This window comes from Caenorhabditis remanei, chromosome V (genome assembly GCF_010183535.1).
Source record: "Caenorhabditis remanei strain PX506 chromosome V, whole genome shotgun sequence".
Lineage (NCBI taxonomy): Eukaryota > Metazoa > Nematoda > Chromadorea > Rhabditida > Rhabditidae > Caenorhabditis > Caenorhabditis remanei.
The window spans coordinates 11,260,533-11,287,482 of record NC_071332.1 but is presented as its reverse complement, the minus strand read 5'-3'; the positions used below and the strand labels follow the sequence as shown (position 1 = coordinate 11,287,482).

At 35.6% G+C, this 26,950-nt stretch overlaps 8 protein-coding genes across 8 annotated transcripts; 5 read left to right on the top strand and 3 right to left on the bottom strand.

Annotated features, from left to right (window-relative positions):
- Window positions 1-147: 147 nt before the first annotated feature.
- Window positions 148-4,368, bottom strand: GCK72_019021 (uncharacterized protein; the record flags this gene model as incomplete). The annotated part of the gene is made up of 10 exons (XM_053732844.1): window positions 148-291; window positions 339-478; window positions 530-848; window positions 901-1,001; window positions 1,051-1,272; window positions 1,322-1,436; window positions 1,484-1,884; window positions 1,955-2,378; window positions 2,922-4,225; window positions 4,272-4,368. 10 exons carry the CDS (start codon window positions 4,366-4,368, stop codon window positions 148-150), a joined length of 3,267 nt encoding a protein of 1,088 aa, XP_053581757.1.
- A 416-nt stretch (window positions 4,369-4,784) lies between these two features.
- Window positions 4,785-9,445, bottom strand: GCK72_019020 (uncharacterized protein; the record flags this gene model as incomplete). The annotated part of the gene is made up of 11 exons (XM_053732843.1): window positions 4,785-5,068; window positions 5,141-5,456; window positions 5,500-5,600; window positions 5,647-5,871; window positions 5,915-6,029; window positions 6,091-6,461; window positions 6,510-6,933; window positions 6,980-7,100; window positions 7,149-7,275; window positions 7,519-8,760; window positions 9,400-9,445. The coding sequence occupies 11 exons, from the start codon at window positions 9,443-9,445 to the stop codon at window positions 4,785-4,787; spliced, it is 3,372 nt and encodes a 1,123-aa protein (XP_053581756.1).
- A 1,697-nt stretch (window positions 9,446-11,142) lies between these two features.
- Window positions 11,143-12,355, top strand: GCK72_019019 (uncharacterized protein; the record flags this gene model as incomplete). Its single annotated transcript, XM_003115666.2, has 7 exons — window positions 11,143-11,233; window positions 11,331-11,402; window positions 11,450-11,533; window positions 11,592-11,705; window positions 11,752-11,856; window positions 11,906-12,244; window positions 12,312-12,355. The coding sequence occupies 7 exons, from the start codon at window positions 11,143-11,145 to the stop codon at window positions 12,353-12,355; spliced, it is 849 nt and encodes a 282-aa protein (XP_003115714.2).
- A 2,164-nt stretch (window positions 12,356-14,519) lies between these two features.
- GCK72_019018 (uncharacterized protein) lies at window positions 14,520-16,459 on the top strand (the record flags this gene model as incomplete). The annotated part of the gene is made up of 6 exons (XM_003115331.2): window positions 14,520-14,540; window positions 14,590-14,924; window positions 15,096-15,198; window positions 15,246-16,027; window positions 16,086-16,218; window positions 16,328-16,459. The coding sequence occupies 6 exons, from the start codon at window positions 14,520-14,522 to the stop codon at window positions 16,457-16,459; spliced, it is 1,506 nt and encodes a 501-aa protein (XP_003115379.2).
- A 975-nt stretch (window positions 16,460-17,434) lies between these two features.
- GCK72_019017 (uncharacterized protein) lies at window positions 17,435-19,077 on the top strand (the record flags this gene model as incomplete). Its single annotated transcript, XM_053732842.1, has 5 exons — window positions 17,435-17,452; window positions 17,500-17,834; window positions 17,896-17,998; window positions 18,044-18,828; window positions 18,906-19,077. 5 exons carry the CDS (start codon window positions 17,435-17,437, stop codon window positions 19,075-19,077), a joined length of 1,413 nt encoding a protein of 470 aa, XP_053581755.1.
- Window positions 19,078-19,758: 681 nt separating this feature from the next.
- Window positions 19,759-20,974, top strand: GCK72_019016 (uncharacterized protein; the record flags this gene model as incomplete). The annotated part of the gene is made up of 5 exons (XM_003115288.2): window positions 19,759-19,950; window positions 19,997-20,163; window positions 20,210-20,344; window positions 20,390-20,531; window positions 20,582-20,974. The coding sequence occupies 5 exons, from the start codon at window positions 19,759-19,761 to the stop codon at window positions 20,972-20,974; spliced, it is 1,029 nt and encodes a 342-aa protein (XP_003115336.2).
- A 2,181-nt stretch (window positions 20,975-23,155) lies between these two features.
- GCK72_019015 (uncharacterized protein) lies at window positions 23,156-24,060 on the bottom strand (the record flags this gene model as incomplete). The annotated part of the gene is made up of 4 exons (XM_003115178.2): window positions 23,156-23,226; window positions 23,276-23,730; window positions 23,814-23,948; window positions 23,996-24,060. 4 exons carry the CDS (start codon window positions 24,058-24,060, stop codon window positions 23,156-23,158), a joined length of 726 nt encoding a protein of 241 aa, XP_003115226.2.
- A 1,551-nt stretch (window positions 24,061-25,611) lies between these two features.
- GCK72_019014 (uncharacterized protein) lies at window positions 25,612-26,202 on the top strand (the record flags this gene model as incomplete). The annotated part of the gene is made up of 3 exons (XM_003115218.2): window positions 25,612-25,726; window positions 25,836-25,907; window positions 25,979-26,202. 3 exons carry the CDS (start codon window positions 25,612-25,614, stop codon window positions 26,200-26,202), a joined length of 411 nt encoding a protein of 136 aa, XP_003115266.2.
- Between the last annotated feature and the right edge of the window lie 748 nt (window positions 26,203-26,950).

The following is a 26,950-nucleotide window of genomic DNA, read 5'->3' as shown; positions in this document are numbered from 1 at the left end:
CTTACTATTAGATCCTTATGTAGATTGAGTTCTCTGGATTATTATTCTACATGAAAAATATCTGAAATCATTTTCTTCATTTTTGCTAGAGTGTGTCAGACTAACTAAGAATCATCATATTTTTATTCAAACATTAAACATCATAGATCACTCGTCTCCAATCATAACTGCAATCGGTTTCTCAGTATTATCTCTATGAATATCTCGCTTCAACATAAATTCCACGAATTCCTGCTCATCGAAAACGGTGAACATCCTATCAGCATCGTTTTTGTATACAGTCAAGTCGGTCTGAAATAAAACTGAATTTGAATTAATTGGAATTTTATTATTTCTACCGATCCATCATGAAGAACAAATAGTGGTCCCAAATGAGAATGAAGATATGGATGAGAATTGACGTTGAAATGTTCCTTCTGAGGAAATTGTGACAACACATACCCTCCATGAGCTTTTATAATTTCTGTCAAAATGGCCACTGGAAAAATATTCGGTTCTAGTTAAATCGTTAGTTTTTTTCCAAACTCACAATTCGGATAACCTGCTTTGAAAACAAAAACCACACAAGCCCCAACCAGATATGGCATTGTTCCTTTTGCCATTGCTTCCGTCCATTGTAAAACCGATTTGTAGACGACTCCATTGAATTTGATCTCCTCAACAAGATATTTATAATCCTGTTCAATAAATTTCTCATCATTCAAACAATCAGCCATCCACTGCTCTTTCACAATAATTTCTCCGTGGAATACTCTTTGAAGAAGATCCAAACGGTCGGTCTCAAAAACTCCGTTAGAATCCACTTTCACAACACAATGAGTTATATTTGACGTGATTTCGTCGGTAGTCTGGAAACTTTGACGGTGAACATTATTTTTGAAAAAACATGATTGAGCTTACAATTCCTGGAAATTTATCTATGAAACTATTGCAGAGTTTAACGTCTGTCGAGTCGTCCATATAAATGTGAAAAGAGCTTGATGGGAAAACTTGAGGAACACCTGAAGACAAAAAATATTAGGTAATTCATAAGTGGCAAGGATAACTCACTGCATCGGAATGCTTTGTTTTCATATTTCTTGTAAATCTTCTTTATTTGGTCACACTTCGCCTTGTGTTCAGGCAAATCATTCTTGTCATAGGGAATCAATTGCATTGGTCTTAGATTCTTGTAATTCAGAAGAGAACGATCTGCTCCATATTTTATGAGAAGCTCCACAAATTCTGGATGTCCAAGTTTAGTTGCCACGTGAAGAGCAGTGTTCCCGAATTCTGGAATGTTCTGATGTAAAGTATTGAAGCACATAGTGTTTTAACTCACTGTTATAAGCATCAATATAAGCTCCATTCTTCAATGCTTTCAATAAATTAGGTTCATTTTCTTCACGAACAGCATCCAGAAGAGCATTTTTGCCATTGATTGTATCCATGAAGTTCTAAAATAAAAATATGTGGAAAGTTCGATTAAACACATTTCACTAACCGAATATCTCCACCTCTTTTCAAAATCTTCTGGTTTCCCACAATAATACATATAGGTGTTTCTGTATTTTGCTCTTCCACTTTTAGTCAAACCATAAATTGCAATTAATCCAATCAGAATCGAAAAGAAAATTCCTATCGAAAGTCCCAGAATGACAATCCATGAGAGGTTCACTTGTTTTTCGATCGTAACTGTTTTCTGCTTCGAATTTCCGAATATCTCATCGAAGTAATTCATCAGGCTAGTAACTGTCACTTTCGCATTCTTCAATCGACCTTGATTTTTAGCAAAATCCAAATCTAATTTCTCAATTTTTATTAAAAGTTTCGTGATGTTATCGATTATATGTTTTTGATTCTTGTATGTTTTTGATGCTTCCATGTTATCTTGAACGATTTTATCTACAAAAAAATTTGGAAATCCTTATTTCTGGAAGAAGCTTTTGATGCTCTCTAGAAACAAACAACTCACTGCCAATTCTTAATTTCTGTCCTTCACTCCCTGGCAAACCACGTATCCCTGCCGCTTCTTCGAAAATTTTTGTCATCTCAATCAGACCGTCGTTCCGAAGACTCTTTGCAACTTTATTCAATCTCTCATAATCTGCTATCATTTCATTGACCAATCTTCGTGGATTCTTCCACTCCGATAAACCTTCGTTCTCACAAATTCTCAAGATTTCTTTCGGCATAACTTCAGGGCTCAAATCCAGAAGGATTTTGCGATCCTGATAGGCAGCCTCAAGACTTTCCAGCATGCCAGTACTCTTGCCGATATTCTCAGCCAAAGTTTTGGAGTTATTAAATGCCAGAAGAATTTTCGTCGTTTCATCTGATGTTCTTGTTGAATAAGAGGTGCTGGCAGTTTTATAAATGGCAGCTAGTGCATTTTTAACCTGCAAATAAAATGAATTCAGACATATAGCAATGCACCTAATTGGAAAATTACTTTCTTTAGTTTATTCTTATAGGAAGTAGATATTACTGCAGCCGCAGGTGAGATTGATAGAATTGAATTCATCACATTGAGAGAGGCATTCACGCCATTGAACTTCGGACCTCTGCAAAAACTGAGGACACTTTACGTTTATGATTCAGGTCACTTCGAAAACAAATTTCTGATTCTTAGGTTTCTCACCGTTTCTCAATTCAATATAATTCACGCACCTGAAACAATCCGAAACTGTTTTCATTTGTAACTGATCCATAACTATATCAAATTTAACTTCTTTTAAACTGTTTATATTTCCGATCGTGTTTTTTAATTCCTTCATTGAATAGGCTATATCCCGCACTTTCCGTAACGAACCGAAGATGTTGCGTCGAATCCTTCCCGTATTTTCGAATTTGTATTCCAAAGAACTTATTTCTATTATTTTTTCGGCACAACTAATATTTGTGTTTTCAAGTATCCCTTTCAGTTCATTGATAGCTATTACCAAGCCATTAGCTTGAAAAACTGATATTGCGTTGAATTGTTTGTCGAGGTTTTTCATCTTGAGTGCAACATCTTCGATCTGTCGCATATCATTTTCTAATGGAAGAAGGTCGTTGATATTGAAAGTGTTGCTTCCTTTTTCCAAGCAGTTCACTTCTTTACTACTGACCGTTTCGGCTGCGTTTGGTGTTTTTACGGCAAATTCCATAATCCCTATCAGGGGTTCAAAGTGATTCTTCATTTCTTTATCTTCCTCTCCGAGTATTCCGAGTAATTCTTTCCACGAAGATTCGAGCAGTATTATTTCTTTTGAGATTTTCCGGTGTGGCTCAAAAGCATCGGCAAGTTTCTTTGTGCTTGCTCCTTTCGCAACAATTTTCTTAAACCACTGACTTTCGATATCTGTGAAAACTTTCGACAAATCTGCCAGATTTTGGAGTCCACCAGTACTTGAATCATCCGTAAGATATGGATTCTGTAGAGCATCTAGGGCAACTGTTATTGATTTGTTCAATCCATGCATTGCTAGTAGCATACTCCCAGGATTACTATCTCCTTGCCAAATTGGTTTTGTACGATGTAGTAAGGTGGAAAGTTTTTGAATCAGAAGATTCATATCAGTTGCGTGGTTAGTATTCTTTCCTAGCAATGCGAATTGTCGGATTTTCGCTAAAGTCAGCTCGACATCCAAAAGTTTGGATTCATTGAATCTGATAAGTTCCAAAAGAGAATCATTGTTTTTAATTCTTGATAATACTTCACTACAACTTTTCATGTTTTCACTTTTCCCGAGGAAATCATTCATAATTCTTGTGACTTCATTTTCTGGAGGCAGTGGCAAAACCATCATTTCTTTGTCGAAAAGCGAATGGAACTTTTCAAACGTTGGGATATCAAAACTCAAACAGTCGTTGTTGATTAAGTTGTTGGATCTTAAATTTGTGGAAATCTCTCTGAGTTGGTTCCAATGTTCCTTGGCATCGTCCTTCCATCTCTCCATGTTTTCGAATAACTTCATGTAAGTCGATGTTAGATCCGTCAGTTTTGTCGAAATGTTGGCTTCATTTTGAATTTTGGTCTTGATTTTCTCAAACTCTTTGATTATTCTATTGATTTCTTCTGTCACTGGTTCAACATCAACATTTGTGACTTTTTCTAAATTTTCTGGCGAAACTTGAAGAAGCTCACAGTAAATGTTAGTGACGTTGATGTCCTTTTTAATCGTTTCAGCTGAGAGATAAATGGCATTAGTGACACGAGACAGAATACGGAAGTTTTCACTGATTTGTTCAAGATCGGATTTTTCTAAAAAAAATAGTGAAATCCCGGGCTATTACCGATTTCAGCTCACCTGGATTCTTTGCTTTGATATTAGAAGGAAACGCTAAAAACAAGAAGATGAGAACTCGAACTGCATGCATTGCGCATACAGTTTTTATCTTTTTCATTCTAAATTCAGAAATTTTGTTTTTCGAAATTTAAAAAAGATCACTTACCGATAGATTCTTTTTTTTAGGAATACTACTCAAACGAATCGACAGTTTTTCAATACTTTGGTACTGAATTTGGTTGGTAGAAAAATCATTATATATAGAAAAAAATAGAGCACATAAAGGTTTTGGGGATGTTGTGACGTGAATGTTCACGTGAAATATTAACTGTGAAGTTTAATAAAATTGACGAGGAAATCGCGTGAATTTATTCATAAAGTTCTATAATTTTTTATTGGTCCAATTTCAAAAAAAAAAACGTTCATGTGAAACCGGATGCGCAATAGTTTCAGCTGGCAAGCCATTAAACTGAAATGAAATTCTCCACCAAAAATCTAAATTTCACATGCCGCGAAATAATTCATCAAAATATTTTATTCGTCATTAATCATCACAGGAATAGGGTTCTCTCTATTATCTCTGTTAATATTTCGTTTCAGCATGAAAACGATAAATTCTTCTTCAGTGAACAATGTGTACATTTTGTCTTTATCATTCTTGTAAACACTCAAATCAATTGTCCCATCATGAATCAAGAACAGTGGTCCCAAGTGAGCATGAAGATACGGATGAGAGTTTCGGTTGAACTGCTCTTTCAGAGGGAATGTACTCATCATCACTCCGCCTTGATTCGTCACAATAGTCGATAGAGTTAACACTGAAAAAAGTCAATAACTGAGTTCACTGCTGTCTACAATAAGTTTGAAAAACTGCTTATCTGAAAACTCACAATTTTTATAGTCTGGGATGGTGACTGCCACAAAAACACCAATCAAATAGGGCATTTCTCCCTTGGCCATGTATTCAGTCCATGGAAGAATTGAATTGTAAACGACTCCGTTGAATTTGACCTTCTCAACCAAGTATTTTTCATCCTCCATAATCACTTTTTCATTTTCCAAACAATCAGTCATCCATTGCTCTTTCACAATAATCACACCATGGAAAATCCACATAAAAAGATCTAAATGACTAGTTTCCAGAATTCCGTTTGTATCCACTCTAACAACACAATGAGTTGTCGTTGGTAAGGCTTCATCGGATGTCTGAAAAAGTTTTTTTAATCAATTGTATGTATCAAAGTCCTACAATCGCCCTGAATTTATCCATGAATTTGTTGCAAAGCTTCTCATCCGTCGCATCGTCCATCCAAATATGGAATGAACTATCTGGGAACTCACGAGGAACAGCTGGAAGTGTTTTGTTTGACCAAACATTATTATCACTTAAACTGACCCATTCTGAATGATTTCTTCTCATATTTCTCATAAATTCCCATAATTTGTTCATATTTTTCAATTCTCTCTGGGTACGCGGTTTTGTAGTCATGGGGAATCATCTGCACAGGTGTTCGATTCTTGTAATTCAGAAGAGAACGATCTGCTCCATATTTGATCAGAAGTTCCACAAGATCTGGATGAGCAAACTTGGTTGCCACGTGGAGTGAGGTATTTCCGAATTCTGAAAAAATGGAAATTTCTGATGGTCTAAAATAATCGCTTACTATTATAAGCATCAATGTATGCTCCATTCTTCAATACTTTCAACAAATTAGCTCTATTCCCCTCACGTACAGCATCTAACAAGGCATTTTTCCCATCTGTGGTATCCATGAAATTCTGAATATTGAAGATTATTGAAAAAATTGATAATAAGAAAAATGAAGAAGAAAACACTTACAGAGTATCTCCAACGCTTCTCAAAATCGGCATGTTTCCCGAAATAATATAAATACCAATTCTTGTATTTCGTTCTACCACTTTCAGTCAATCCATATACAGCGAAGATCCCTATGATAACGAAAAAGAAGAATCCGATTGAAATGCTCAAAATGACAATCCAAGAGACGGCTGGTTTGATTTCTATCGTGACTGTTTTCGGTTTGATATGTCCAAATATTTCATCAAAATATTGTTTTAATGACGTGACAGTAACACGAACATTTTTGAGACGCGCCTGATGTTTCGAAAAATCAAGATCCAGATTTCGGACCAATTGGAAGAATTCCATTGCATCTTTCTCATCCTCTGGATAATGAATTTCGAGTTCTTCTGAAACTTGGGATTATTTTAAGTTTGAACCGAAGTAAATTACTATACCAAACACTTTGTTGAGCAGATCTTTACTGCCAACAATTCCATGAATTTTAGTTGCTTTTTCAAATATATCAGTCATCTCAATCAATGTCGCATTCCGAGATTCCTTCGCTTCTCTATCCAGTTGATCCGCTTCTTTCAACAAAAGATCGAACCGATTCATCGGTTTCATCCAATCAGCCAATCCTTGCCTACCAATAATCGCGACAACATTCGATGAGAATTTCGAATTCTTCCGAAATTCTTCTCGATTCCTTCGAGCTTCCTCTAAATCTTCTAATACTTTCGTACTTTGTCCGAGGTTTTCTGATAATGATTTCGAATTTTTTAGTGTTAAAACATGGTTATCCGTTTTGTTCCTTTGGTTTTGATTAACTTTACGAAGAGCTAAAACCAATTTTCCAATATTTTTCATTTCGAGTCGAACCTGAAAATTTTGTGTTCAAAAAAACAAATGTATTTCGTTTTCTTACCTTGGAAAGCTTTTTCAAATATTTAATGATTTCATCCATTATATAATTTTTCGGAAAATTTAGAATATGCTGTTGTATTTCAAGAATCTGTTTTGTCTCTTTCAACTCGTCTACATGGTCACTGCAAATATTTTGATAATCTCTGAATTGAAAGGAAATTATTTCTCACCGGAAGCATTCGGCAACTGCAAGAATCTTCGAACTTTCCAAGACCTTGTGGATTCCAAATGTTGTTGTCACTGATGTAACATTCTCAGAAAACACTCTCAAATGGTTCAACTCTTCTGATACAGATGCTATATTTTCAATGAAATCATAAAAACGCGATGACTTATCTCCAAATGAATCGATTAATACTTCAGTTTCTTTCACTATTTTGAAGGAATCATTAAAATTTCCATTTACTCCTGATAATACACTCAAAATTTGTTCATTGTATATAAGCCGTGTTTCGAATAAATTAGACTCTCTCATCAATTTAGAACTCACGTCCGAGATATGTTTCGATAATTTTGCAAGCTGATTCATCACTTTCTCACCAGGTTGTTGTTCTTTTTCGAAACGGATGAAAGCTGAACTATCAAAAACTTTCGTCCCAAAACTTTGACATTGTATTATTTTCCCCTTGATATTTTCCAAAAGCTTCAAGTGTTTTGTAGACTTCGCCGCGAAGGTTTTGATATTTTTCAAAACTGACACTCCATTCAAAACATCAGTATCGATTTTTTGCTCAGAAAAATCCATCATTAAATTCCATTCGGTTTCCAAATTAATAATCATTTGAGAAATATTTCGATATGGCTGAAGAGCTTTGATCAGTTTAGCTGTACTTGCGCCTCTTGCAATCTTCTTTTGAAACCAAGGACTTCTCAAATCTTGGAAAACTTTCAATAAGTCACTTGAATCTCGAAAACCAGCAGTGAACGTCAAGTCAGTATCAGTGTAATCATATGTGTGGTATTCGGTAGTCCATACTGACTGATTCACTTGATCCATCACAATGCTCATTTTCTCAAGAAATTGGGTAGCATTAGTTCCCAATATTGAGGAACTTGCAATATCATTTGTAGAATTAAAATATGATTTCAGGGTGTCCAAAGCGTTCCCCCATAGACCCGCAGAATTCTGGGCAATCTCAAAATCCATAACTATTTTCTTAACCTTCTGAACTGTTTTGTATCGATCGTAGGCCTTTATAATTGATAGCTGCCTCAGTTTGACTTCTAAATCTTTCAAACCTTTCATGCATTCAATCACTTTCTTAGATTGACTCTTGAATGTTTTGAGTATTTTTTCAATTTCATTGTTCTCTGGTATTTGATAGTTATCAGGTTTTCCAGCGAAAAGCATTCTGAACTTTTTCATGTTTTCGAAATCCAATCGAGAACATGTTGTGTTGAAAATATCTTTTGTTCGAACCGCTGCTGCTTCTATCAGTAATTCATCCGAAGAAATACTGCCAACTTTTTTCAACTTTTTTATGTTTTCCGGCAGATCCGAGTAGATTTTTGAAATTTGTGGCATCAGGTAACTTGTAAAGTTTTGGGAATTATGTGTCGGCGTCCATTTATTTTTCTTCATTCGTTTAATTTCCGGTATCGCTGTCTTCACATCTACATTGATAATTGCGTTGAATCGTTCTTTGGAAATTTGAAAGAGTTCTGATACAACGTCATCCACTTGAATCTGTCTGTTGAGTGCAGCATTATGAAGAAATATTGCATTAGTCACACGTGCCAAAATACGAAAATCTTCTGCGATTAGTTTGAGATTTGATTGTTCTGAAATCATAATTGTTAATGACCAAAGTGACACAATTGATAAGAAGTTGAAAAAAACAAAATTCACTAGAAGAGACTGCAGTTGTTGAAAGACTCTCAAGAGACAAAAAGAAGATGAAGATTGAAACTATACGCATTGCGCATACAGTCGTATTTTTTTCCTTCTGGAAATCATCACTAAGATTTTTAATTTTCAAGAAGTAACACTCACCGAAAGATTCTTGTCTTTGAATACGAAATCTGAACGGGTAGAGATAAATCGTCCAGAATTCAGTTTCAAAAAAATCTTGGAAAGATTTGAATCGGAAATAAGCAAGGTCACGGAAAGTTTAGTCAAACACGCGAATCTCAAACTTTGAATCTCACGCAGTTTCTAGAAACCATAGAAGTTCCATGAAACGTTTCTCTGTTCGTAAACTATGTTTGGATATCCTTTAGTATCTTTTGAAATTTTTCAGCGTATGATAGCTCAATAACGAAAATCACCTTTTTTTCAATCCGAGCAACACATTATGGTCAGTTTCGAAAAAAAAACTAACAAAGCAACCAATTCGATTTTTTCTGCATTGACTTCGTAATTATAAACTTATCGCCACCATGATGCCGGTAATTACAATGAAACGTGGGTACGTTACTTACCGATTACGCATCTCGTTGGACACGCTTCGGTACGTTCTTCAATCATTATTTCTTTTAAAATTCTACACTCACAAAGAATTCGACTACACGATACATTGAGCAATTTTCTGTGTTCAAACTTCTGAGACTTTCTTTAAATTCTCGATCTGTCGTATTTTAAGTTTGTAACCGAACGGCCCTGAAAAGAGGAAACAAGAATAATCATAATCTTCTTTCTTCTCAGGAACTTCCAATTAAATATATTCTTTTGAGACTTCTTTCTCTGCCTCCACATCCACGCCAGCTCACTACCCCATGACAGATTTTCGTAACCATGGTGAAATATTCACAATTCTTCTCTTTCGTCTATCATTAAATGCAACTTGTTTGAGAGTTTCTACTTCGGAATGTTTTTTGTTAGAGTTTTGAATATACTTGTTTTGTATGATGTTCGTATACAACACTCTTTTTGTAATACTCCGGAGAACCAGAGAGAAAATGTGCCGTGGAAGAAGATGAGTGACGACCAGATGTGAGCCACCTGGAACAGTTCACATTACAAACGTTTCCTTGCACAACATATCCTTCCCTCCTCCTCACCACTACACTGACGTGACCATTATATTCTTCCCGCGAAACCTTTTTCGGACCCTTTCCCCGTGTCTCCTCATATATTGATTTACTCTCATTCCGTAATGCATGTTCTAACGCCCTTTTAATACCTTCTCTCTTCATCTCTGTCTATTTTTTTCTCAATCATTCAAATTTTTGCATAATATGCATCTCAAATTCAAATTGATATTTGTCTCCCCTCCCCTATATGCATACACTCTATCGGTATTGTGAATTATTGGACTACTTCATGCTACTCAATTCTCTTTATCTATAGTATCTTCTGTTTGATAATCATTTTGCTTCCCGCCACTCAATTCTTCTTCTCTAATGTGTTACACTTATTCATTATGACTCCAACAACTGGCGTTTAAAACATCTCAAAAAATTCCCGACAACTTTACATTTGCGACTAGGGTCGTTCGAAAAGTTTTTGTTGTGTTTCTGGTTCTCTGCGTCTATTTTCTCAGAATCTTGCATGATATTTGCCGCTAGTCCAAGGTTGTATGAAGAAAACGGTTTTTTTTTTCAAATATTAATGTAAAACACCTCTAAAGCCACTTATATCTCCACGGCCAGACTTTGACTTTTAAGCTGAACTTTGTTTGACTGGTAGCTTAATGTGAGATATTTTTAGACTTTCAACCTAAACTTTTTTCAGTAACAAGTACTGTTTTCTGTCTCATTTTTGAAAAACCTGACTACTATAATCAAGGACACGAAATTGTCGATGAATTTAACTCGCTCATAAAACCCACTAAGGGCTTGATAAGCGGTAAAATCAAGAATGAAATGCCCAGAGAGAGAGAAAGAAGAAGATAGAAATAGACAGCTGTGGCATTTTCAACAGGAAATGGGTCATGTTCAAAAGAAACATAGAAAAGTACTTTAGATACATTTGTCGGTCAATTAGAAAACACTTGCCAATAAACCGTAGTTATATGAATAGTATTACTGTACTATTTTCGTTCATTCAACTATTTTGATGAATCAATTTAATGTTCGATATTATATTTATTGTTCAACATGATTCTTCACAATTACAACCATAATCTCAATTTTGCTGTTAATAATTCTGATTTTGTTTCTTATCTTGTTTCCAAATTCCCCTCTCGTAGTTGTAGTGACTAAAAATACTGTTTTTCAGAAACAATGCACTACGCGGCGACTCCATTCAGCGCGGATCGTCCAATTCCAGTGGATCATTATGCCAACGAGCTCAACAGATATGTTCAAGGAATCGGTGAGTCAATTCGTCATTACTTTCCATTTAGACAAAGTTTTGAACAACGAGAGTTACATTCCAGAACTTCTTCATACCCGTATATTTCATTTTTCAGTTCCAAACGCCACGAAAGATCAAATCAAAACCATCGAAGCTATTGCGACAAATGTCAAATCCAGCCATGCTCGTCAGTTATCCAAATCTGGATTTCTTGATTAAACTACTGAATTTCAGACTTCCAACAAAAATTGAATTGTCAAAACAACGAATTCGAGCAGAAACTGAAATTGAAAGACAGTGAAAATGACGCATTGAGAGGTAAGTTCAGATTGTTCATTCGAAAAGATAAATGTTCTAATTTTCACTTCTATTTCAGCAAAGCTTAATCGACTCGAAAAAAAATTTGAACACATGGAAATCGAAAAAAATATCTACGAATACAACTTGGTTTGTAATGATCAATACGAGGATTACATATCCAATTTGAAAGGTGAGTTACTTCTAAGAAAACATTTTTTGAATTCGGAATATTTCAGATGAATTCAAACAGCTCTCGTGCAAAACTGAGAAAGTTGAGGTTGAGAGAGACGACTACAAACGTTCGTGCTCTATTTCTTCTGAGAAAATCAAGATGCTGGAAAGTAAGAAAACTTTTTTTTAATCTATCAAACCCACATAACAAATTTTCAGGCCAAGTGGCTCGACTCGAAAAAACAGTCAAGTTCTTGGAAAAAGATCCGAATCATTATGAATCAGCTAGTCTCAACACTCCAGACAACGTCAAGGAATTCGATGGTAGACTCTCAAACTGTAACAATAGACCCGAAGTGCCATTGGGTCGTAACACGGAACGTTTTTCCCAAAATACAAATTGGAGGGACTGCCGTGAAGGAAACACTGATTTCGATGGTTTCGAGAAAAAACAAGATCTCGAAAATGGGAATCCGGAAATCCAAAAGTTGCGAGCAGATAACGCGAATCTTCACAGAATCAATCGGTGCGCGGAGAAGAAGATTGATATGTTGAATGGTTAGTTTTTGGAGAAGGAGGAAATTGACTGGACCTATGATCTCGATCCTCATCCCATATATTTCAGAAACCATTGAGGCCATGAAGAAGAAAATCTCTCGCAGCTACTAAACAACAGAGATGGGCCTTCCCCCAATAATTCTATTGTTCATTATTCTTTCTTTCCGGTTTATTTCTTTTTTTTCTCATTCCATCGGCTTTAACCTTGACAAATTTTCATCGTAATTGTAAATATTTGAAATTTCTTTTGTAAAATGAATTCGTTTAAAAATGTTGTAATACGTTGCTTCAAACTAAAAATCTTTCGGTATCAAATACGGACTTTTTCAGAATTGAAATGAACATAATTCGAGTTTTTGAAAAAAAGAAGTTCGTACTAGATCTTCCTCGTCTTGTTTATCTCACATCAGAAATCCTGAAAATGATATCTCTTCCATCTCCGTAGTCTGCATATATCTGAACCAGGTGGACACTTCTATGTCGGAACGAAGGATCTTCGATGTGAAAGTTTTTTTTACGTTCGTTCCACGAAAATGTGGAAACAAAAGATTTGATGAACAAGATTAAAGTTATTTTCGTAGATTGACGGAGGAGTGGAATGCCTTTTTAAAAGCATTACTCAGGTATTTTTGGGCCGTATGGCCCGCCCTACGCGGGCCATCATGCCCATATTCTGGGCAACATGGCCCATTTCGTGGGCAAAGTGCCGAAATTCGGTTTAACGCGCAGCATTCAGCTCCCTTTTCTCTTTCCCATTAATCACAATAATTAACAAGATTACACATTTTTGTACTTTTCTACTATTTATTTGTCAAATTCAAACACGAAACAATTATTTCAAAAATTATGGAAAGTAATAGGATAATATAAGCTGAAATTGGTCAAACTAGAAGATGGAACATAGGGATACAGGAAAAGGAAATAATTTTTCGTGAAAACTACAAATATACAAATTACAACAAAAAATTCCGAGTAAATGCAAAAAATTAAAGATAGAAGAAAATGAGCAGCTGGAGAGCGTAGTTGGTGATGATTCTTGTGTTGTTGAAATCATTTTTTGTTCAGCTGAAATTTCACCAAAAGTAAACAAAAACAAATAAAAAATACTGTCTTACCTGTTAAGTCGAATTTAGATTTGTTTCATTTTCTGTGCGAAATAAGTAGAATTATATAAAAGGACGATAAAATTGAAAAAGAAACGAAATAAAAAAGAAAAATCGTGGCGAAAAATCAGAGTGTGCAGTAGATCGCGATTTCTCAACCTGTGCCCACTCCGTGCCCATGCTGTGCTCATCCATCCTCACCAAGCGCCCAACCTGTGCCCACATCCGCCAAGTTTTCCTATCTCTCAACCTGTGGCCCAACCTGCACCCAACTTGCGCCCACTGGGCCATGTGGCCCTTTTTGCGGGCACTGTGCCCTATTCACGGGTCACATGGCCCAATCGAAAGTTTCGTTGCCCAACTCTTGCCCAAAAATACCTGAGTTCTTATTCTAGAACTGCCATTTTCCAGAATACTCATAAAAGTTGTAAGCTTCAATAACTGAAGGAATCTATTTGGGAACGTAGTGGCTTCTTTAAGTACTCTTCCCCGATAAAAATCCGTTTCTGAAAAGAGTAAACCCGGCAGTTTGAAAAAGTCAAGACATACTTTTCAACAAACTGAAAGTGTGAAACAAATTAAATTATTCTCGAAAAAAGTCTCTCAGCACTTTATTGGGATAGAAATTAAGCCGTTAATATTTCAGTTCTAAACCCGAGTTTTGGGAAATTATATTATCGAGAAGTCGAAAAAAGAAAATCATAAAAGTGTCAAACGTTTGAATAGCCGAATATATTAAAGTTTTGGAAGAGAACGCTTTTTATAGAAAATTATTACCAAAAATATGTCAGTAATCGAAAAAATATCAGAGCTAAAGAAACGAATTCGATTTCAACTCCGTTAATCTATCACATGCATCCGGAAAGAGAATCCAAAAAAAAGGAAAATAAATTGAAAACAGCAAGGAATACACGAAACAAATTTGAAAGCTGGTTCTTCAAATAAATTTGTACCAGATCTCCGTAATCTTGTTCATCTCAGAAACAAGGAACGATTTTCATATTTCCTTCCTGGCTGTAGGTTCGTGAGACGGGAAAACGTGTTTGCACCTAGAAGAGAGGCAGAAGCAAAAGTGGGTGCACGCTATCCTCTGGACAGAGACAACGATCTTTAGATGTAACTGAATATTGTTCTAGACGCTTCTTTGTTTTATAGGAAGGACTTGTCTCAGGATGGTGGATCTCAAGAAAATGGTAGTTTTTATAGAAATTATTGAATTAAAACAACGTTTTTTTCTTTCAGAAATGGGTGTTTGTCATCACTGTTAGTACTATCTACTTTCTTACTTTTTTCATTGTCCCCACTATTTTGGAAGATGGTGACCAGTATCTCATCATGTATGATTCTTTCAAGAATGATCTGGCTGATACTTTCTTTGGAGACCCTGTCACCAACACGGATGCATACATTGTCAACACTTATTACTATCCGAAATCTAAGTCGCTTGGAGAAAATGCCCTGGCAATGGTTTTATTGATGAATAGGAATACAATGAGAGATATTACAAAGTATAAGATGCATTTGGTGGCAACAAATGGGTCAGGATATTCTGTCGATATTGTTCCGAAAATAGTTGTGTGAGTTTTTTTCCGGGAATGTCGCATTTAGCAAGCTATGTATAACCTTGTCGAAAAAAGTCGTCTGTTGAGCTCAGGGTTAATATGAAATAAGTGCATTTCACAATAATTTTATTTTATAATCTCAGACTCATATATGAAAAAGACCACGAAAAATCAAACGTTTTCCAGGGAATCCTACTCGGGTTGTGCATATGTGAATGTCGTGGCGACAACTAATTCTCTACCGAATCTTTCTAAATTAGAGATCACAACCGGGGAAACTCGGATGCAGGTTTCGTTCGATATCTGAGACGATTTCGAACACACCTCCATTTTCAGATACCATTCCGCCATGCCCGAAAAACTGCTCCAGCTCCAGTTGTCATATGTCTTTCACCTCAATTTATTTCTGAACAATGGCAAATATTCGTGGCTCACGCCCACATATCTCGTCATTTCGGTGGTCATCTCCATCTTTACATTACGAGTATACTTGATCAATACTTTGATTTGATCAAAGAATATGAAAAACAAGGATATGTAACAATCGACTATTGGATGAGAATGAAATTTGAGAGAAATCTGAATTCCACAGAGCCGAATTCGAATGTCGAATGGAGAAATCAAGCAGGAGCACACACGGATTGTCTGCTACAATACAAGGAAGCTGCATCATTTGTCACATTTTTCGACCTAGATGACATTCTGATTCCACGTGGATTCAACACTTACTTTGACGAATTCTCCTCATTTTTCTTTTTGAACCCTGAAATTGTAACACTTCAATATCCGAAACGGGAGATGATGCTTCACAATAAACCAAATATGTCTGATATGAACTTTCAAGAAATCTTCGGACATTCCTGGTTCGTCAATCGGGAAGATGCTGGAAAAATAGTGGCAAGACCATCAAGTTTGAATTCAATGTGGATTCATCGATCATTCAATGTTCCCGATAAAAAACTGCATTTAGTGAAGAACAACTTTCTGTTGCACATGCAAAAACCATTTGATACAGATGGACAAGATTCAGTTCCATTTGGTATGAGTAATTATGAAATGATGGATGATTTGAAATTGAATATCTCAATTTTGGAACCGATTCAGAAAGATTTTGAAAAGTAAGTCGTATCGTACGCTAAGAATACTAAACAAATGAACATTTTCTTCTTTTTTCAGATTAATGAACTCCACAGTTGTCCAAAGCATTTCTGAAAGACTACCAACTCATTCCTACTATTTCGTAATTCTATTCCGTTGCTACTACAAGAAAGGATACATGTCAACTTGTCCAAATAGTGAAGGATGTTTGGTGAGTTTTTTATCTCGTTTTAAATTTTCTCATTTCCTAACCGACTTTTTAGATTCTGCATTTGAACACTGTTTTGCAAACACTTTTCATCGTCAAAACTTTTTTTCAGATTCCTCAACGTTCCGATATGAAATGTGTTCATTCGGACGCCAATTATAAATCTGGTCCTCAAATGGAACCAATCACATATCACTACCATGAGAATCCAAGGTGGTCCAAGGATATTGGATGCTACACATAACTTTTTTCTAGTTGTTTTCGTTCTTCCTGAAATCTGTTACCGGTATTTTTTGTACGAGTCTTTCTTCAAACTCTTAGGAAGAATTTATCTTTTTATTAATAAGATCAGAGCCTCTTCTAAAACTAAAAGCACTGACATGTTCGGCTAGCAAATATCAATCTTTTCGATATACCGTATGCCAGTTCCGTACGGAAAATACACCGTTTGTGTCGTCAGCATTGCGAAGATACACTTGCAGGATAAGAAAAAATATGCTTGAATCTTCGATGACCAATCTATAAATATTCGCAGAAAAGATATCAATCGGGTGTTTCGCGCTGGATTAATCTGTGTTTCCCATTTTCGAAGAATGGGAAGATGAATAACTTAACTTGAAAATGAATAACCGGTGAATGTGCTTTGTCTGTATGATAACTTCATTCATTCAAAAAATAACTGATATGTGAATAGGAGGAAGAATATTATGTGCGTTTTCTATTCCGAATTGCAAAGTTTACAAGATATCGATGAGAATACGAAACAACTTTTTAAGCAAATACAAGTATCTTCACACAAACTTAAATCATGTGATACGAAAGAGAAGATGAACGTTTTCAGCCAAACTTAGAAAACAGAATCAAATTAATATCTTCACTCATAGTTATATAAAATTCGAAACATATTTTCCTAAACTAGGTGAAAAAATGTCTGAAAAATAAGACAACAAGTACAACAATAAACACTATTCTTCATTTCCAAGCGGATCCGAATCTGTGTTTTCTCTCTCAATTTTTCCACCTGGATATCTAAATGTGTCATCAATTTTGCCTCTTTTCGATTCCTCTCACTCCTATTTCTTCCTCGTGTCTTCAAAAAGTTGATGATCGTTTGATCCGTATAGCTGCACTATAATCTTCTTCCCTGAGCTTCCATACTATAATAATTTCGTTTCATGTTTTTATGTACATCATTTTTTGAACTTCGATTGCATAAACAATGGAGTTGAAAACAATCGTGAGTCAGAAAGTATTTGGATGGTTTCTGAGAATGTTATTTTCCAGAAGCTCATATTTTTCACAGTCATCACTACAATATATCTCCTCAGTTTTTTCATTGTTCCACCAGTGATAGAGAATGGTGATCAGTATTTGATTATGTTTACTTCTTTCAAGAAAAAACTAGCGGAAACGTTTTTTGGGGATCCAATTACCAATACAGATGCATATATAGTCAGCACTTATTATTATCCGAAATCCAAGTCGCTTGGAGAAAATGCCCTGGCAATGGTTTTATTGATGAATAGGAATACAATGAGAGATATTACAAAGTATAAGATGCATTTGGTGGCAACAAATGGATCAGGATATTCTGTGGAGGTTGTTCCGAAAATATTGAAGTGAGTTTCTTCAGCTTTCCAGCTAATAATTCAATCGTTTGACAGTTGAAAACATTTCCAGGGAAGCCTATGCAAACTGTGCCTACATCAATGTCATTGCTCATTCCACAGTTTTACATAACATGAAGAAACTGGAAATAGTGGATGGCGACACGAGAATGGAAGTGAGATTTCATTTCCATACTTTATCTTCATCTACTTTGTTACAGATCCCGTTCCGTCCGCCTCGTGCGACCGCTCCGGCACCCGTAATCATGTGTATCTCACCTCAATTCGTAGCAGAACAATGGCAAATTTTTGTTACTCACGCACATATTGCTCATTATTTTGGTGGACATCTTCATCTTTATGTGACAAGTATGCTCGAGTCATACTTTAATTTGGTGAAAGAATACGAAAAATTTGGTTACGTTACTGTCGATTATTGGATGAGATACAAGTTCAAAAACAATACTTTCGACTCGCCGGAGCCAAACTCGAATGTCGAATGGAGAAATCAAGCAGGAGCACATACGGATTGTCTGTTACAGTACAAAGAAGTGGCATCTTTTATCACTTTTGTTGATTTGGATGATGTTTTGGTGCCACGTGGATTTGACTCTTATTATGAAGAGTTCTCATCCCTATTCTACTTTCATCCTAATATTCTCACTTTCCAATATCCGAAACGAGAAATAATGCTTCACAACAAACCAAAAATTGATGATATCAATCTAGTAGAACAGTTCTGTCATCCATGGTTTGCCACTACCACAGACACTGGGAAGATCGTTGCGAGACCCGTTGATTTAGATTCAATGTGGATTCACAGATCATTTTACGTTCCTGACAAGAAATTCTATGTTGTAAATCACAATTTTCTTCTTCATATGCAGAGACCAGTGGACACGAATGGACAGGATCCAATCACTTATGAAATGAAAGCATTTTCGATTTTCAAGAATTTGAAATTGAATGAATCAGTGCTGGAACCGGTGCAAAATGAGTTGGAGAAGTGAGTTAATTTTTGCCATTCTGGAAGCTATATGTATATATTTTTGAATTCATCAAAACACTATGTAATAATTTCAGACTTCTCAACTCCTCATCGTTTCAAAAAGTGGCTTCAAAATTGCCAACACATGCGTACTATTTCCCGATTATGTTCAGATGTTACTATGAGAAATATTATAGATCTCTGGATAACACATGTCCCAACGGGGAGGGATGTTTGGTGAGTTCTTATTTGTTCTTTTCGTTTTAAAACTTTTGCTTTTCGATTCCTCAACGAACTGATCTACCGTGTGTCCACTCTGATGCAGATTACAAATCTGGCCCCCAGATGACTCCGATTACTTTCCATTATCACACAAACTCAAGATGGTCATCAGATATTGGGTGTTACACATAATTCAAAAGATTACTTTTTAAATTTTAGCTATAAGTGCAAGCTTTCTACAAATTACGAGTATTTCTGTACATTGAAAACAATTTCAAAGGTAGGAGAGCATTTTTCAAGTTCCTTATGTTTGCAATATGATGTCACAGTTTCTTTTAGTAATAAAGTTCTCAAGTGTGCTATATTTCTGGAATACTTTCTAGATCTACAACAAAAATGAACTTCCCTTCAAAATTTTCTCCGAAAACTGTTACATTGTAATCCTGCTTCTTTGTAATAAGCACAAAAATCTAAACTTCGCTAGCACTGTTTGAATGCTAAAGTGTTATGTGGTTTCTATTCCAGTGCACTTTTGTTTTCTAATCTTATACAATAAAAACAGAAGTTCTCGTTTATAAGAAGTGGTTGTCCCTGAAGATGGAATTGCGTATGTTGTTATCATAAGGTCTCGTCTGTTTTTATTCTATTGTTCCCCACGGAAATTAGCTATACAACACGCTATACAACTCGCGGCCATTCGTCTATTATTGTCAACTTTCTTTTCGAATGGATAACCTGATATTTATTCAATCTTTGACTCAAAAAGTATGTGCTATTTTGTCATTTATTTCCAATAGTTTGTTGATTCAACTCGTTTTATACCGATCCCCAGATGGAGTTGGAATGTATAAATATCTTATGGTTTATATTTCCGCGTTTGAATTGCTTTACGCATTTTTGGGATTGATTGTACAACCGGTTATTGTGATCAATCGGTTCATGTGTGAACTAATAAAGTTTTCAGGAGTTTTACAGCTACAGTTCCGTAATACTAGTAATTGCTAGAACAGATCGGTTTGGGTTACCAGTGTGGATCATCCGAGTTATCAACACTTTGTTCTGTAATATGTTCGGGATATCTATGGCGATGTTTACGATACATTTCATATACAGATACTGTGTTATTATTGGGTGAGGAAATCATTCTGATCGGAAAAAAAGACTACTTCATATTCAGAAGCCCGATGATCCGAATGGACTCTGCATTCAAAGTTTGCATCTGGTTTCTGTCCCCGATTTTATATGGATTCGTGTGGGGTATTTTTCTTGTGGGAACACTTGGTCCCAGTGAATCCACCAATATAGTACTTGGGTTAGTGATTTATTCAATGAAAGATCCACTAATATGATTTTCCAGGGAACGTTTTCTTCCTTTTCGTCATATCACAATCGATCAAATTACATACGTCGGTCCCAACTATTACACAAGAGATTTAAATGGAACTGAGACTTTGAATTTGATCGTTTGTGGAGGAATGGCTGGTCTCACTATAATGGTGGTAAGTACTGTTCTGTTATTTCTACCAAGTGATGTGCAACTCATATACAGACAATATCCTTTGCTACCATTTCAATTTTTGCCTATAAATGCTATAAAGGAGTTGGAAATCTTCTACACGATTCTCAACACTCGGAGGGTTATAAAATTTTACAATCTCAACTTCTGAATATGTTAGTAGTACAAGTAACTATTCCGTTTGTTTTGATGCACGGCCCTGCTTCATTCATGTTCACTGGACCCATTTTGCATTTTGGGAATGAGATTGCTGGTGGATTGTTTTGTATTGCTGTGGCAGTATATCCAGTGTTGGACCCTTTACCTACCATGTTTATGGTACAACATTATAGACAAGTATTGAAAGAAATGATAAAGAAAAAAACGAAGTGGATGGTAGGAGATGAACATATAAGACAGGCCAAATTTGAAAATTTCATCTTTTGAACGAGACCTCTCATTTCTTTTAATTAATCAGTGGATTCACAACCGCTTCAACGTGGTCATTGATCTTCAAAAAATATGGGAATTATTGCTGAATTTCCACACGTTTTGAAGATTTTCGAGAAACCCTGAGTTTTGCGGGAACCGGACAATGAAATCAGGTTATTCCTGAAATTCTAGAAAAAGTAATTCTTAAAACAAAACGTGATAATCACAAAATCAGTTTATTGACGTGAAAAAAACGTTGAATCACAAAATCACAGATTCGTTTCATGAAACGAATCGGGGGAAATATAAAAAAAAGAAAGTTTGAAACGTAAATAAAATAAAATCGTGAACTAATCGTGGATACCCATTCTGGATGCGAGCATCCGGGATGGGGAAACATGATAAAAACTAAAAAGGTTATAGGCGTGAACTATAAAATGTGGATTCACATTCTGATTTCACGAAATGGATATGGGGAAATTTGGAGAAGGCCAAATTTAAAGGCGATGGGTATTAAAGAGCTTTCACAGAAATACTCTTGTAGACCTCTGAATATATTTCCGTCTAGCCAACATTGAATTTTCCATCGTAAGACTTCTGAAATAGAACATTTAGTTACGAGGAGGGTTTTCTAACAACTAACCTTTTGCGAAAAAGCATTTGTCTCAGCAGTCCTTAAACTTCAAAACTGTCAAATATCCATAAATTCACAATTAAATCTGAAAGCGTATTTAGAAGATTATGTCACCTGCTTTTTAGAATAATTTAGGTCATAGAGCCGAAAACAATGTATCCAGATTGAAATCATTGAGAAGAATAGGCTAGCAACATACGACGATGTTGAAAATTGACAAAATGAATAAAATACAACAACAACAACAGGGTAAGGTCACGTGATTCTTACTGCAAAAAACGGGGATTCAGGTTTATTGATTATTATTCGTGACCTTTTCCTATTGTTGTATTTTATTCATTTTGTCAATTTTCAACATCGTCGTATGTTGCTAGCCTATTCTTCTCAATGATTTCAATCTGGATACATTGTTTTCGGCTCTATGACCTAAATTATTCTAAAAAGCAGGTGACATAATCTTCTAAATACGCTTTCAGATTTAATCGTGAATTTATGGATATTTGACAGTTTTGAAGTTTAAGGACTGCTGAGACAAATGCTTTTTCGCAAAAGGTTAGTTGTTAGAAAACCCTCCTCGTAACTAAATGTTCTATTTCAGAAGTCTTACGATGGAAAATTCAATGTTGGCTAGACGGAAATATATTCAGAGGTCTACAAGAGTATTTCTGTGAAAGCTCTTTAATTCCCATCGCCTTTAAATTTGGCCTTCTCCAAATTTCCCCATATCCATTTCGTGAAATCAGAATGTGAATCCACATTTTATAGTTCACGCCTATAACCTTTTTTAGTTTTTCTCATGTTTCCCCATCCCGGATGCTCGCATCCAGAATGGGTATCCACGATTAGTTCACGATTTTATTTTATTTACGTTTCAAACTTTCTTTTTTTTATATTTCCCCCGATTCGTTTCATGAAACGAATCTGTGATTTTGTGATTCAACGTTTTTTTCACGTCAATAAACTGATTTTGTGATTATCACGTTTTGTTTTAAGAATTACTTTTTCTAGAATTTCAGGAATAACCTGATTTCATTGTCCGGTTCCCGCAAAACTCAGGGTTTCTCGAAAATGTGGAAATTTAGCAAATGCATGTGGAAATTTAGCAATTATCTCTATTTTTGCTATAAATTCTAAGATGCTAAGAAAATCTGTGACAATTTCACATCTTTAGGGAGATAACCGCTACTTTTCTTTGAAAAGATGAAATTTTCAAATTTGGCCTGTCTTATATTTTTGACAAAATAGAACGCAATTTTTCAGATTCGATGGTAATAAGTTCAGAGAATGGAGTATCAACTTTTCAAAAGAGAGATTGGAAAATATAGATTTCGCAGTTCAATTTGTGTTATTTTACTCGAATATTTTTATTGTGTCCGCGAAATTAATAAAAAAAGATTCAGATCTGATTAGCAAACATGTATATTCTGATATTCGATCAGACAAGTCAGTGAACATAAAGGAATACAATTTCATTTTAAACTTCAGTATCTAATCATCTGGCAGCATTTATAATAATAATTAAATACTTGTAAGCGTGTTTCATCAGAAAAAATCAAATTATTTTAGATTTTAATTGTGGCTTCTGTGAGTTTAGTTGGCTTATTATCCTTCTTCTCACTCAAACAGCAACATTCTGAAACTCTTGTTGTCAGTGCATGTCTTCAGCTCGCACTATAACTCACTCAAAATTGCGTTTCGATAGTGTTTTATCACAAACATTGTTGGTAGAGGGTCTAAAACTGGATATAATGATACCGTAATCCCAAGAATCCCTCCAAGAAGTTCAGTTCCTTTATGAAAAAATGGGGCAGAGAATACGATACAAGAGGGTTCTTGCATCAGAATGGCTGGAATCAACGCCTGAGCAACTAGTGAATTCAAAAGTTGAAGTTGGAGACTTCGATATTGTTTTGAGTTGTTTGTGACTTCCACAAGAGTTCCCATTTTCCGATAACTCAGTGTTGCGAATACAAACATTGTAAGAATTGATATTGTGACCATGATGAAAATAAGGGACATTCCGACAAAATAGCTCAAGTTCAAGATAGGATTTCCGTTGTTGATAGTGATCCAATAGTTGGGTCCAAGGTAACTGATATCAGTGGTTGAAAGACTTCGATGCATTAGGTACGAATTTCTGAAATAACATAAAGTGCTTGAAAAGTTGTGGATGAAATCCTGGCTATCTAAGTATTTCAGGTTTGCAACCAGCATACTCACATCAACACTTGATCGGTGTACTTGTTGGGACTCAACGTCACAGAAATAACAGCAGCCCAGACTAATCCATAGAATACAGGAAACACAAACCAAACAGCAAACTTATCGGATGAAAGTGTTTTCAAGTACCGATTTCTTAAAAATAAATCACTTTTATTTTTCACCTCATACAGTATCAGTACCCAGAAACAACGAGAAACCGATATACAAAATGGATTCCAAACATTGCCATTGAGACACCAAACATTGAACAAAGTAAGGTAGTCAACACCTTTTGAAACCATTTTGGAACCAGAATTTTATCAGACGAAGTTATTACTAAGTACATTTAATCATAACTGTAAAAATCAGGAGCAGCAATTAAATCCAGTATAGAATAAAGCATTTCAAAAAGGTCGATGTAGATCATAAGGTATTTGTAAACTCCTAATTTCTTTGGAGATTTATGAACGATCAGATGAATCAGGAAAGTGTTGATAGAGAGAGGCGTACATACTTGTTGAACAATTTGTTGAATGTTCGAGAGGGAGCTCATTGTGAAAAGTTTTCAGAGATAGATCCTCGCTGCTCGTATTTAAACAAAATATAGCATTGAACCACTACTCCGCTATATAATTTCATGGGAATTGGAAACAAGAAGTCAAAACAAAATTAGTTAGTACCCAGTATACTGGGTATTCTTAATATCTCTCATACCTCTAATGTACCACAATTTTTTGAAATCAGTTATCTGCACTGTAAATAAACTTTGATCACTTAACCGGAAAAAGAAACATAAATACTTGGGAAGATTATAACTTATCGGCCCCTTTATACTTCCACTTTTTTCAGGTTTCGCACTTGCAACCACTTTTAACCTAGAGTCTTAGTTTATCTGAAAAGGCAGAATTCACTGTGACGATATGGAAATCGCATTTTATACTGCAGAACTTCCGAACATCTCGTTACGATTGTTTCACGACTTTCTCAGAATAAGATTTGGAGATACAGTTCCTCTTCTTATTGATGGTATATTTCTATTAAAAACATACCTAATACCTCCTTTCCATTTTGCTACATTCTCATGCCGATGGCGCAATCTCACGTGATCAAAGCTTCTTGCTGGCAACCTAAATGCCTATTGCGCAACTTCAATTCCTTTTCAAAAGCGTTGAGCTGTTTCCTTTTTCCTCATTCAAACCACTTTTCTATACCACATATGTCGTAAAACCAGGATAGCTGCATTTACTGTTTTTAATAGTTTTTTTTTAACCAGACGTCAATATCATAGGGTTCTACTTCTCTTTTATTATTAGACTCATTCCATTTGTTCATGTCCTTTTATTAGCCCTATTTCGGTTCTTTATACCCACTTCCAGGTTTAAACCTCTCCTACATCACTTCAACTTAATCTACAGTATCTTCCTCTTTTCTTTTTTTTACTTTTTCTCCCAAATTGAATTGTTTTCGTAACTATTCCATCTGGCTCTTCTCCTCCTGTTATTCTACGACCACGTACTGCCATTCGCCACTTTTCGTCTTCTTTTCCATTTTTCTCCTCTCTTGCCTCCAATCGTTCAAAAGCAAACAGAAGAAGGACACTAACTCATTTTTTCTTCATCAGCATACCAAATTTCGGTAAACGAAATAGTGTGATTGACACGGAGACACAGAAAAAGTAATGGTGAGAAATCATGAGCAGTCATCATCCTCTTCTTCCTCTTGTTTCTTTTTCTTTCTGTTCTTTTTAATCATTTTATTGACGACTTTCTTCTCAATCTTCACAATTAGTGAATTTGAAATTGAGAAAGTTACAGTGATGTCTTCAACTCCCAGTAACTCGGAAGTAACCAATTCAAAGGCTGTCAATCTAACTCAGGCCCTACCAGTGCAGTTTTTCTTGGAGAAAATCATCAAATTAGCTATCGAGATAGGTAAATTTCATTCAAATTCATCATTCTTATGCATGAGGATTCAGTTTGGGTCATCAGTTCAAGTCAAAAATGATAGACTGATATAATTATGAGCTGAATTTTTTTCCAGCTCCCGAAATAACAGGAACGCAATTGGCCGGGCTCTTGGAATTGAAGAACGACGCCATTGCTGTTTGTGCACGTAAGTTCAAACCTTGAATAACAGTTAAATGAAAATTGAGGAAGGTTCCAACACTCTTTACCATGCTTCAGATTCCAATGGTCTACTCCAAGTACACTTTACGCATCTAGCAACTAAATTGGAAATAATGACCAAGAACATGCTCAATGCTGAAAAAGGACATCATGATCTTGTTGCATATTACAAGGAGACAATTGCTCAACTTCAAAAAGAAAAGGAGAAGTTGCAAAGAGAAATCGAGATCTCAAATATGCTGGACGATTTGGAGAAGGAGTTGGCCGCGAAAAAGATATGAAAGATTGAAGAGATTAAGACAATATTCGGAATAACCACCTTCAAATACATGCACTAGTCTTGTTGTTTCTAACGTTTGTCTCATTCAGCCTTGAGCTTTAGTATTCTCGAACAGCTTTTCATATTCTCCTTCCATCGATTGACTTTTCCCCCTTCTCTCATTTACAGGATCTTCTATTAATCCACATTTTCTCTCAAGATTCTAACATAATAAAAATAATTCTCTCAATCAAGTTCTGCAACTGGTTTGTATGCTTTACTTTCTATATCCTAAATACTTGTGTCTCTTTTTCGCTCAGTTTAAAAAAAAATCTAATTTGAATACCATTATTAAACAAACTTAGTCGCATTTCTCATAGACGGACAGAATCTGCGGCACCTAATTAAATTATTTTCACAGTTGAATACTGTTTTTGAGTCTATTTTCACTCTTTCTTCCTCTATTTCGAAATACTACGCATATGTTCTCCTTTTCTTTCGATTATTACACTCTGATCAGGGTCTCGTACATGGCTGCTCTCTTAATTTGCCTGTGTGGTCAATCGGAGTTGTAAATCTCGGCATTATTCACTCTCTTCCGTCGGCTTCTTTCCGCATAATAAAGCGATCGTAAACTGGGTTTTTTTGACCACGCCCCCTGCTCAAATTTATAGGTTCACCACCTCATTTTGGTGGACATTATGAGCCCGTATTATGTCTCTCACCATTCGATTAGTTTTTTTTTGTGGAAGCCGCGAAGGACGTAGAAT